At 36.9% G+C, this 13,553-nt stretch overlaps 1 protein-coding gene and 1 long non-coding RNA gene across 8 annotated transcripts in view; both read right to left on the reverse strand.

The window, feature by feature from the left end:
- Positions 1-13,553, reverse strand: part of LOC125250290 (NACHT, LRR and PYD domains-containing protein 12-like) — a 224,965-nt gene that overhangs the window by 55,557 nt on the left and 155,855 nt on the right. For 3 of the 7 annotated variants that reach the window (XM_048162795.1, XM_048162796.1, XM_048162792.1), the window contains one exon: positions 10,946-11,119. The exons of 3 other annotated variants lie outside the window; for them this stretch is intronic. In XM_048162795.1, coding sequence (XP_048018752.1) covers positions 10,946-11,119 — 174 coding nt within the window. Of the gene's footprint in view, positions 1-10,945; positions 11,120-13,235; positions 13,410-13,553 lie in introns of all 7 variants that reach the window. One more of the 7 variants, XM_048162791.1, reaches the window with a different exon arrangement.
- On the reverse strand, positions 75-4,765 carry LOC125250351. The gene is made up of 4 exons (XR_007180771.1): positions 4,720-4,765; positions 4,527-4,639; positions 2,823-3,746; positions 75-138 (listed from the first exon to the last, which is right to left on the reverse strand). It is a non-coding gene; the product is annotated as an uncharacterized LOC125250351 (long non-coding RNA).

The raw sequence follows: 13,553 nt of genomic DNA on the forward strand, positions 1-13,553 counted from the left end.
TAGATGTACATAATTGTAATGATTCAGGAGCATTCAGTTTTAATAAACTTACTTGGGATTACTTGTATAAGGTCATATTGTGCCAGGCCACTTTTGTAGAGCAGGGGGAACCGGTCACTGACAGGAAATACAACGGCCCTGGATAAAGAGAGAGCATTGGTATTCGAGGGACATGGTGATGGGAGAAAATGAGATGGGAGGAAAAATTACATTTCGATGATTTTGCGTTCCCCAAGAAACTTTGCATTTGCTCGCAAAACTTCTGTGTAAATAAATGAGGTTTGAGGAAAAACTAGGTTATATTTCAATGTGGTCCCACTTTATATTTGGTGTCCTTAACTATTATGTAGGCTTACTAACATTTAAATTAATACAATGCTCTTATTGTTTACATACATGTTTTTATATTTTACTTAAATTAAAAAATATATATATATATTATTATTATTATTGTAATTTATTTTTAATTTTGATGCAAGTACATAGTGGTTAAAGACACCACACGTGTCTGCTGGAGGATCTATATGCTTTTACCTGATCTCTGAGCAGTTTTATACAGACATTTTAATGAGACATTAGTATAATTAAAGGGAATACTAGTAGTAGTTAGTCAATTATTGGCCTGTTTAGCTGAACCATCCATGGAACAAACAAAACAAGCCCTCAAATTTGATAAGAACATATTATAGAGACACTTGATATTTAATCTTATTAGATGATTAGTTAATTGCATTTTATTTTCAATAAAACATTTGCAATGGGTTTGAAAAAGGTGTTTTATGCATGTTTGGACTGAGTTTTTGTTGTATTTACACTGTTCTGACCAGCAGGGGTCACCAGCGTGTGGCGATTCAAACGCTTTGAAATAGTGAATCATTTGCCAAGCAATTGATCCGAAGCTTTGAAAAGCTTCATATACAGGTCCTTCTCAAAAAATTAGCATATTGTGATAAAAGTTCATTATTTTCCATAATGTAATGATAAAAATTAAACTTTCATATATTTTAGATTCATTGCACACCAACTGAAATATTTCAGGTCTTTTATTATGTTCAGTTATGCACTCAATACTTGGTCGGGAATCCTTTTGCAGAAATGACTGCTTCAATGCAGCGTGGCATGGAGGCAATCAGCGTGTGGCACTGCTGAGGTGTTATGGAGGCCCAGGATGCTTCGATAGCGGCCTTAAGCTCATCCAGAGTGTTGGGTCTTGCGTCTCTCAACTTTCTCTTCACAATATCTCACAGATTCTCTATGGGGTTTAGGTCAGGAGAGTTGGCAGGCCAATTGAGCACAGTAATACCATGGTCAGTAAACCATTTACCAGTGGTTTTGGCACTGTGAGCAGGTGCCAGGTCGTGCTGAAAAACGAAATCTTCATCTCCATAAAGCTTTTCAGCAGATGGAAGCATGAAGTGCTCCAAAATCTCCTGATAGCTAGCTGCATTGACCCTGCCCTTGATAAAACACAGTGGACCAACACCAGCAGCTGACATGGCACCCCAGACCATCACTGACTGTGGGTACTTGACCTTGATTTCCGAATGACATGCAAAACTGAGCAACAGTCCAGTGCTGCTTCTCTGTAGCCCAGGTCAGGCGCTTCTGCCGCTGTTTCTGGTTCAAAAGTGGCTTGACCTGGGGAATGCGGCACCTGTAGCCCATTTCCTGCACACGCCTGTGCACGGTGGCTCTGGATGTTTCTACTCCAGACTCAGTCCACTGCTTCCGCAGGTCCCCCAAGGTCTGGAATCGGTCCTTCTCCACAATCTTCCTCAGGGTCCGGTCACCTCTTCTCGTTGTGCAGCGTTTTTTGCCACACTTTTTCCTTCCCACAGACTTCCCACTGAGGTGCCTTGATACAGCACTCTGGGAACAGCCTATTCGTTCAGAAATTTCTTTCTGTGTCTTACCCTCTCGCTTGAGGGTGTCAATGATGGCCTTCTGGTCGGCAGTCTTACCCATGATTGCGGTTTTGAGTAATGAACCAGGCTGGGAGTTTTTAAAAGCCTCAGGAATCTTTTGCAGGTGTTTAGAGTTAATTAGTTGATTCAGATGATTAGGTTAATAGCTTGTTTAGAGAACCTTTTCATGATATGCTAATTTTTTGAGCTGTATGCGGTTTTCATGAGCTGTATGCCAAAATCATCAGTATTAAAACAATAAAAGACCTGAAATATTTCAGTTGGTGTGCAATGAATCTAAAATATATGAAAGTTTAATTTTTATCATTACATTATGGAAAATAATGAACTTTTATCACAATATGCTAATTTTTTGAGAAGGACCTGTACATGTCATGAAGCTACAACAAACGCACACGATACAACCATATACTGGTGATCAAGAACTAATCAGGGTTTCTATCGAGACAAACAAGGCAGAAGGCATTTCCCTTTAGGCGCTCCATACCCTTAGGAAAATTAACAATGGTTTTACTATAGTAAATACTACATTAAAACTGTAGCCTAGTAGCCTAAACCATGACTAAAACCATGGTTCTGATTAGACATGTGCCGATATTCGGTACGACATATCAGGATAATGAATATGCACGATATTGTTATGGTGGGCACTTCAAAATACCTTGAATAATTATTTCAACCTTTGTGATAATCTAAATTACCAAATTCTTTATGTAAAGACCTTGTGGAAATGTTTCTATCTTACTTCTCTTTTGCTGATAACGATTTGAACCACCAGAGTCATTGAGTAAAAATGTAATTTATAAACTCAGGCTTCGAATAGACCAAACTGTCCAAATCATTTAGCATTGTATAACAGCATTGTTTAAGAAAAAAAAAAAAAAACATTCAACTCACCTTCATAGCTGTACCAAACACTAACCTGCTCTGAGGAACAGAGCAATCTTCTTTCTGCAGAGGTAGAGGACAAAGCTATTATAATATAAAAGATAAAAACTGAAGTGAACAAAAGCATAACTGTTATGTTTTCCTGAATAAAACTAGTAGACCTCTCTGTCTGAAATAACTAACAATAGTTTTTGTTTCTTAAATGAAATGACCAAAGCATTCACACAACTAACTCTGTTTCTGTAAATCATCCCCTTTCGATAGATAGGTCACTGTTTTCCCCCCTATAAATAGCACTGAGAATAAGGAAACAGAAGTTGGGCCAAAAGATAAAATCATGACACAGGCAGGGAACTGAGATTGAATTGAGTGTTTGCAGATGGTAAATATCAATTTATTTACACTTTTAGACAAGTTTCTACATGACAAATATACTAGATGACATATTGTTCCTGCCAATATTTAATACACATCAACAGTCCATAGAAATGTACACGCTAAACTTCCCCAGTGTTGGTGGACAAGTTAACATTTATCTGGTTTGTTCAAGTCATCTGTAAAGGGCCGGTCGTAACCCATGAGGTGGTTGTAGTCATCGAGCAGAGCAAAGGCATTGGGTTGACCAGCATTGAGTGTATCTTGACATAAAAACTAGTGAACATCCTGCTTACATCAGGGATAATGACATCAGTCTGATGGAAAACAGTTTGTTTCTCTGCTAGAAGGGCACTGTAGGTGATGGCTGTGTCCTTGTGCTACAGAAATACTACATGGCCTTTGGTGATCAAGAGGAGGAGAACAGGAGTGAGAAATGTGAAGAAACCTATAACACCACAAAAAGCCATTTCCAGCGCCGAGCTGTTCACACCAGCGCCTGTTTTCATGAGGACATACGACTAAACATACTGCTGGAGCAGGAGAAAAACTTCACACCTACAAGAAGAGAGCAGATTTAGATCATTAGGTTTAAGAAACACATTGATAGCTATATCCAAGAAATGTGCTTTTTTGGATGAACTAACCCTTTTGAACATTGAGATACAATAATCACTTGTCAATTAGGTGTAGACATTATATTTTTTAAGACAGAAGATTAAAATGAATTTACATTTTTAGATTTAGGGGAATTTGCCCCCTTAAAAGAACAGCATGAGTTTGGAAAATATTCCCATTGCTGTGTGAAGCCAGATGAACTACGACTTGGATTTTTCTGATGATCCGTTCTTGATTTTTTGACAGACACCACAACCCATTTAAAACTGATGTACTTTATCATGTGGAATTTTCCCACTTCCTCAAATAGCAATATTGTTCTCTTTATAATGTTATGTAATATGACTGTTAGAATGCTGTTAGAGCTGCATGTGCTGAAGCTGAAGATGATGATCAATCAGTTGTATTGATTAAATGTATTATTGACAATTAATCCATCATTGATTATCATTGGTTAACATCCCTAATACGTAACCAAGAACATTTCGGGAAACACGTATTAACATTAAGGTACAGCTTAAGGTAAAATTTAAGAGCGACGTAGAGTTAAGAAGGTTTCGGGAAATCCAGCCCAGATCACAAAATACTAAGATGAAAATGTTGCACAAATATAATGTGAACTCAGACTCACTGTGAGATATTCAATATAAAGTGTTTTAGTTTAAACTGTTAAAGTGATTTTAATCATTTTGATTCTTGTATGTGAAGAATGTTACTGACCTCAATCTCTCCAGTTTACAGTGTGAATCCTTCAGTATGTCACATAAGGGCTTCACTCCTGTGTTGAAGTCAGGATGACACACTGTACCTCTGTAATCCAGCATCTAAACAGACTGAAGACAGAAAGAGAAAATGACTTAAATCCATGTTCAGTTCATGTGCGAGTTAAATGAATCATGAATAAATACCATACAGTCTGTGACATCCTGAGTGGTGGCCACACAATAGTGGTAATGTGGATGTATCATCACACACACACACACACACACACACACACACACACACACACACACATGAAGGAAGTGTTTGTTCATGTAAGGATCATCGTTATTTAAACTTTCCTCTTTTTTCATTCACATTCATTTTGTTTTCAGTATAATAGCCTATAATAACCACAAGAAACAAACAATATCCATTAATTCTTTATTGTTAGGTTTGCATATGTTTACATTTACAATACAACTTTATATACAATAGTCACATTGTATCTGTTACTTAAATTTGTTTCTATTTTGAGTTTACCTGTGATGTGGTTTCAAGAGTGTCCATTCAACTGAGACTGCACTACTGTCGGTCACTGAATCCCTGCGGATTGCAAAGGATGATTCCAGATCCAGTTCTCATTCTGCTGGATCTATCTGCTGCCTTTGACACTGTGAAGCATCAGGTCCTTCTGTCCACCCTGTCATCACTGGCCCTGGGCATCACAGATACTCCACTTCACTGGTTTGAATCCTATCTCACAGGAAGGTCTTTCAGGGTTGCCTGGAGAGGGAAGGTATCCAAAGCTCATCAACTGATCACATGGTTCCTCAGGGTTCAGTTCTTGGACCCCTCCTTTTCTCCATATACACTACATCACTGAGTCCCATCATACAGGCACATGGTTTCATCATAAGAAAAAAAAGACCAATTTACACAATCATGAATAAACAAGCATCAGGAATTAATAAGCATTTAGGATGTGACAATAGAAGAAGAGTTACATAACTACAAATACAAATTGGATATTACACACCAATATGAAACTCTGTTGTAAAATCTGCTGATCATGGAATCATAACATTTCATATTGTTGAAATGTAAAACAACATGAAATACAGGTGCAGCTCAATAAATTGGAATATCATGACAGTTATTTTTTTCTGTAATTTAATTCAAAAAGTAAAACTTAGATATATTCTAGACTTATTAGACATAAAGTAAAATATTTCCAGACTTTGTTTTCATTTTGATGATTACACCTTGCTGCTCATCAAAATAAATAAAAAATCAGTATCTCAAATTATTAGAATATTTAAAGGTGCCCTCGAATGAAAAATTGAATTTATCTTGGCATAGTTAAATAACAAGAGTTCAGTAGATGGAAATGACATACAGTGAGTCTCAAACTCCATTGTTTCCTCCTTCTTATATAAATCTCATTTGTTTAAAAGACCTCCGAAGAACAGGCGAATCTCAACATAACACTGACTGTTACGTAACATTCGGGGTGTACGCCCCCAATATTTTCCTATGCCAGCCCACGTTTCCAACATTATAAAAGGCCAACATTATACAAGGGCAGCCAGTATTAACGTCTGGATGTGCACAACCAAATCATCAGACTAGGTAAGCAAGCAAGAACAATAGCGAAAAATGGCAGATGGAGCAATAATAACTGACATGATCCATGATAACATAATATTTTAGATATCTGTCTTTCTAAATGTTTCCTTAGCATGTTGCTAATGTACTGTTAAATGTGGTTAAAGTTACCATCGGTTATTACTGTATTCACGGAGACAAGAGAGCCGTCGCCATTTTCATTTTTAAACACTTGCAGTCTGTATAATTCATAAACACAACTTCATTCTTTATAAATCTCTCCAACAGTGTAGCATTAGCCATTAGCCACGGAGCACAGCCTCAAATTCATTCAGAATCAATGTAAACAATATAACAGTATACAATACTCACATAATCCGTCGCATGCATGCCGCATGCATGACGAACACTTTGTAAAGATCCATTTTGAGGGTTATATTAGCTGTGTAAACTTTGTTTATGCACTGTTCAAGGCAAGCGAGCTATGTGGGCGGAGAGCACGGGATTTAAAGGGGGCCGCAGCATAAAATCGGCGCGTTTATAATGATGCCCCAAAATAGGCAGTTAAAAAAATTTATAAAAAAAAATCTATGGGGTATTTTGAGCTGAAACTTCACAGACACATTCAGGGGGACACCTTAGACTTATATTACATCTTTTAAAAACATAATCTAGGGCACCTTTAATTTCAAGTTCTATTAAATTACCATTCTCAGGGTATAAATACTGGGTTTAGGTCAGTAATCCCAACAGCAGTCATGGGGAAGTCTGCTGACTTGACAGTTGTCCAGAAGACAATCATCAAGACCCTCTACAATGAGGGTAAGCCACAGAGGGTCATAGCTGGCTGTTCGCAGAGTGCTGTGCCAAAGCATATTCATGGAAAGTTGACTGGAAGGAAAAAGTCTGGTAGGAAAAGGTGTACAAGTTAAAGGAATGACCGCAGGCTTGAGAAGATTGTCAGGCGAAGTCAATTTAAGAACTTAGGAGAGCTTCAAAAGGGGTGGACTGAAGCTGGAGTCAGTGCATCAAGAGGCACCACACACAGACGTCTTCAGGAAATGGGCTACAACTGTCACATTCCACGTACCAAGCCACTTCTGAACCAAAGACAATGTCAGAAGCATCTTACCTGGGCTAAGAAGAAAAAGAACTGGACTCTTGATCAGTGGTCCAAAGTCCTCTTTTCAGATGAGAGCAAGTTTTCTGTTTCATTTGGACCCAGAGTCTGGAGGAAGAGTGGAGAGGCACAGAAACCATGTTGCTTGAAGTCAAGTGTGAAGTTTCCACAGTCAGTGATGATTTGGGCTGCCATGTCATCTGTTGGTCCACTGTGTTTTCTTAAGTCCACAGTCAACGCAGCCATCTACCAGGAAATTTTAGAGCACTTCATGCTTTCTTCTGCTGACAAGCTTTATGGAGATGCTGGTTTCATTTTCCAGCAGGATTTGGCACCTGCCCACACTGCCAAAGGTACCAAAGGCTGGTTCAATGACCATGGTGTCACTGTGCTTGATTGGCCAGCAAACTCGCCTGACCTGAACCCCATAGAGAATCTATGAAAGGAAGATGAGACACACCAGACCCAACAATGCAGATGAGCTGAAGGCCGCTATCAAAGCAACCTGGATTTCCAACCTGAGCAGTTCCACAGGCTGATCGCCTCCATGCCACTCCGCATTGATGCAGTAATTCAAGGAGGCCCAACCAAGTATTGAGTGCATAGAAATGAACATACTTTTCAGAAGCCTGACATTTCTGTTTAACATATCCTTTTTTTATTGATCTTTTAAGTATTCTAATTTATTGAGATAGTGAATTGGTGGGTTTTTGTTAAATGTGAGCCAAAATCATCACAATTTAAAAGAACCAAAGACTTAAAGTACTTCAGCCTGTGTGCATTAAATTGATTTAATACACAAGTTCCACAATTTGAGATGAATTACTGAAATAAATGAACTTTTACATGACATTCTAATTTATTGAGATGCATGTATATTTCATCCTTCCCCAATTGCATTTGCTAAAGGTACACTAACTTTACAAATGAATTTGTAGTGTACTAAGTTTGTGCTTGATAGGAGCATGAAATAACTACATCTAGAGTGTATTTTAAGTTAATCCATAGACATGTCAATGTATTTTTAGTATACGTATCATGAAATAAATTCATTTAAATTACAATTAAGTATATTTATTTTTCATGAGGGAAGTCATACATGTTTGGAATGATATGAGGGTGATTAATGATCATTTATATTTTTTGGGTGAACTGTCCCTTTAAACACACTGACAATGTGAACATTTCCATATTAATATATTAGTCAGGGCGTGTTTCTCAAAAGCATCGTAGGCCAGAGTAGATCAGAGAACTATTGCCATGATGCCATCAATGGTTTCTATGATCAACTGAGCTCACAATGCTTAGAGAAATGCAGCCCAGCATGATTTCTTCTCCAACAACTCTAAAAATTACTCATATGTTTTATGTTTAACATCTACAACTTCACCTTTTTTTTAAGAAGGAAAATCTCTCTGCAGCTCATGTAGCTTTAAATAATACAACAGACAAGTGAACTTTTCAAACAAAAAAAAAAACAAAAAAGACACACAAATGCTAATAACTGGTAAAAATGTTTAGTTGGTCTGGCTAGAAGAGACTCCATCCACAGAACAAAGACAATATACTATATATCTGTGCATTAACAACAGACACATAGAGAACTTAATATAAATTAAACAGAATAACTAAAATAATCAAATATATTCTGTGCATAAAATATAAAAAAAAGAGATAATGTAAATGTTTGAAGTGGACTTGTAGACTTTATATCTTTTGATAGATTTATGTGCTATACTTGACAATCATGTTTATGATTAAACATTTTAATCATTATGGATGAGTTCAATCCAAACATTATTATATTTGTAGGCCTGATACTGAAGAGCCTGAAGATTTCTGCTGACAGACTCATCTGAGCTTCTTCCTCCTGTTCACCTTTAAATAAAACTAAACCATCATTTGACTAAATACTAAAGCAACATTAATCATTCAATATCACATGTTTCTGATACACATGCTGCTTTATTTCATTGTAAAGTCTGAGTCTCTTCCATCTGTATGAAACACATTTACACATTAATCACACATTTATTTCTCCTCATAGACACAGTAGTGAGACTCTTCTGTGGATCACCTGATGATTTCTGCTCCTCTCATGATGATTTCACACTATGATATAAAGCAACCATCAGAGACTTTTGATGATTTAACTTGTTTAGAGACTTCTGGCGATTGATCTTCTACTCTGTAAGGTGAAACAGAAGAGAAAACAATGTTCAGTGGAACAAAGTGCACATTAGTTATTATATTTAAATTACTGTTTTGTAAACAGTGTTAATTTCATTGACAAATAATTCGTCATAATTTTCATCAACAACATTTTTTCACAGATGAAAACAAGACGATGACTAAATAAAAATGCGTTTTGAATGACTAAAACGATGACTAAAATCTACTCTAATTTTTGACGATGAATAAAAACGAGACGAAAATGATAGAGAGGGACAATTTGGGAAGATATCCATTCAGGACTGCTGTCCTGTGTGGAAGATGAGCACATTTAAAGTGTAACGTGCTGATCAAACCGTGAGAAAAGCAGCGCTGTTGCACATCCTACAGGCTCGCGCAGTGGCACTTCAGACTGCTTCGCAATTGATGAATAGTGCACATTTATGCCAAGTGATTGCTTATATAAGCTAATGTTGATGAATTATGACAATGTTTACTACACAATGTTTATATGATAATGTGTTTTAGATGGTTTTAAGAATCCATATTTTATCTCCTATATCTGAACTTAAATGAGCAGCCTGCTACAGTGCAGACAGTACACTGCTTTGTGTTTTAAATGTAATACCTTTAAACCATGAATCGCATTGATATGTTTGTGTGTTTGTGTTAGTGTGACTCCTATTGAGTGACTGTAAAGAAGAAACTAATGAGTGTACGGCATATGGAATAAACCACAGGGAGCAAATACAAATGATATTCTGAATTAAAACACAATCCTTTATTTTCAGCTGTTTGTCCTCTAGTTTAAACATGTTTGAAGGGCTCTTAGTAAATAACTGAAAGTAAAGTGAGTGTAAAGTAGTGTGACGTGTTGCTTGTCAAAGTAAAAATACACTAGAGAGGCTGGATGGCTGTGAGCTGAAGCTGAACGCACTGATTTTAGCAGGAGTGCAGCCTTTTCCTACAATCTGAACAAGTCTATTTTCAAACTGAAATGATGCACTACTGACACAGTTAATAAAGCAGGTGTTGAATAAAGCTGTGACAGTGTGCTTTTGTTCTCTTTCCTCCTTTGTGTTGAACATTTTAATAACTTCACATTTTGTTCTCACACAAACCAAGAACATTGGAAAGGTTTGTTCACATATCAGAGGTAAATGAAGATCTCTTTAATATCACAGTGATGTTTCTTCACCTCAGGTCACAGTTTGAGTCTCATTTCAAATCACTGAGCCGCTGCTTTGAGTCTCCTATCATATTATAACTCAGATCAAGATCTTTTATAAACTGCAGTGCTTTTGAGTTAGTCAAAGACTGAGTTAAAAAAGAAACATCTGTAATGCCACAGTCCTGTAGACTAGAAAGACACAAATAGAGGAAGAGAGATTATCTTACAAACAAATCATTGTGAAGAATTTTACACAAATATAATGTGATTTCAGACTCATTGTGAGATATTGAGTATAAAGTGTTTTAGTTTAAACTGTTAAAGTGATTTTAATCATTTTGATTCTTGTATGTGAAGAATGTTACTGACCTCAATCTCTCCAGTTTACAGTGTGAATCCTTCAGTACGTCACATAAGTGCTTCACTCCTGAGTTTTCTAGTTTATTTCCACTGAGGTCCAGCTCTCTCAGGTGTGACGGGTTTGATTTCAGAGCTGAAGTCAGGATGACACACTGTTTCTCTGTAATACTGCAAACACTCAGACTGAAGACAGAAAGAGAAAATGACTCAAATCCATGTTCAGTTCATGTGTGAGTTAAATGAATCATGAATAAATGTCATACAGTCACTACTAAACCAGCAAAAATGGAAACTTAATGATATATATGAACAAATCAAGACATGAGCATTTGAGGATACTAGTTACAATCCAAGGGCCAGATTTACTAAACAGGGCTAATTAGACCATTTCTGCAGGTAATTTACTTACAATGTGCAAATTAAAGAACACCGACATAGTCAGATCATTTTTTTTTAATAATGACCAACGCAATCTACCAAATTAGCATCTGCTTTAAAACATGTTTTTTTAAGGTATTGAATGCCGCTAATACCAGTAAATTAAGGAGCTCAAAACGTAGTAAATCATGTTGCGTGATTCATTTAAATACTCTCCTCCCATAAATTTTGTGTAACAGTTTTGTTGTGTTTTATTATCATGGAGTTGCTCTCTGTGTGTGTCCCCTGGTTAGTTTTCTTGGTTGTTAATTAGTTATTGCAGCTGTTCTGTTTTACCTTGATTACTCTGTCTGTGTATTTAAACCAAAGCTACTAGAATGCAAGCCTGCAACCTTTAGCCAAAAAAGCGTAATGGCTAATGCTAACTGGCAGTGCGGGTGATACGCAGGGAAGAGTCGTTTATGTAGTGATGGGCAGGTTGAGGCTTCGTGAAACACTGAAACAGTTGAAACAAATGTGCTGTAATGTGTCAAGGCTTCGAAACAACCCGACACCCGTTTCCACGGTGACCTCTAGTGGTCAGAACAGTGTATAAAGGCAAAAAAGCTCAGGCCAAACATGCATAAAAACACCTTTTACAAATCTATTGCAAATGTTTAAATGAAAGTAAAATCTATAATTTGTAATTAACTAATCATCTAATAAGATTAAATATAGAGAAGAGGTCTTCAACCCTGCTCTTGGGGACCCACTATCGTGGAGAGTTTAGCTCCAACCCTAATCAAACACACCTGACGCAGCTAATCAAGCTCTTCAGGATGGCTTGAAACTACAAATGCAGGTGTGCTGAAGCAGGTTGGAAATAAACTTTCCAGGACAGTGGGTCCCCAGGAGCAGGGTTGAAGACCTCTGATATAGAGTGTTTGTATAATATGTGTTCTTTTATCAATTTCCAGGTCTTGTTTATTTTGTTCCATGGCTCAGATAAACAGGCAAATAAGAGATTAATAACTACCATGATCCATTTTAATTATACTAATGTCTAATTAAAACATCTAACACTGTATAAAACTGATGAGAAATCAGGTAAAACCCATAGACACTTGTTCAATGGTTCTCAGTGAATCATGATTCACTGGTTCACAGAGATCATCGCCCAGGTTCACTGGTGAATCATTAGCTGCATCTCATTTTGTAGGCTGCATCCTCCAGAGGTCGCATTTGAAGGCTACAATATGTCATTGAGACGGTCTTGTTTAATAAAAGTAATCATTAGATTGCCAAGAAAGAAATAAATTACAGTATTTTACACCTCACAAGGAATAACAGTCAATTTTATTACGGTTACTTTACTGAAAAAAGACATCCTTAATGACATATGCAGCCTTCAAATGTGACCTCCGAAATGAGACACAACTATTGAAATCTCAAACTGTTTCGAAACAGTTATAATGGAACGTAGCCTCTCTTACGGAAATCACGTGACTTTGGCAGTTTGATACAAGCTCTGAACCAGTGATTCAAAACAAATTATTCATAAAGCTTCAAAGCTTCATGAAGCAGTGTTTGAAATCACCCATCACTATGTTTATGTTGAAGTGGTTGTGTTTTATCTCTTCAACATGATTAAAGACAGTGTTACTGTATTCTCCATCGTCGTGAGCTTCATTACAACCAGCCATTCATTTTAGTCTGTTCTCACTTCTGTCTTGTTTCACAGCAAAGATTTGTCAGATTCCAGCATATGAAACAGCCACAAAGTTTAAAATGCTCTTTTTACTAATACAAACCCGTTAACTAATACCATTTCTGAATCTTTCTTCAGATGGCGCACTACAAATGATGTGACTTGTGCCCAGCTGTCTTAAAATAAATAAACTTCAATCACACTTTAACTGCTGTACAGTATAATGATACTAACTGTAGTTTCTCCAGCATGAATTGTGGGTGCATCAGTAGATCACAGAGGTTTTTCACTCCAGAGTCTCCTAGTTTATTCCAGCTCAGGTTCAGCTCTCTCAGGTGTGACGGGTTTGATTTCAGAGCTAAAGTCAGAGCAGAACAACCTTCATCTGTCATATCACAGTAGCTTAACCTACATTAGCAGAGAGAGAAAGTAGAAAAAAAAGACAGAAGGAAACTATTTATTCATTTAATAAAAACAATGTCATCTTCATAAGCACATAAAACAGACAGAGGAAGAGAGATCTTCATCTTTATTTCACCAGATCTCAAAACA

Source organism: Megalobrama amblycephala, linkage group LG17 (assembly GCF_018812025.1).
Source record: "Megalobrama amblycephala isolate DHTTF-2021 linkage group LG17, ASM1881202v1, whole genome shotgun sequence".
Lineage (NCBI taxonomy): Eukaryota > Metazoa > Chordata > Actinopteri > Cypriniformes > Xenocyprididae > Megalobrama > Megalobrama amblycephala.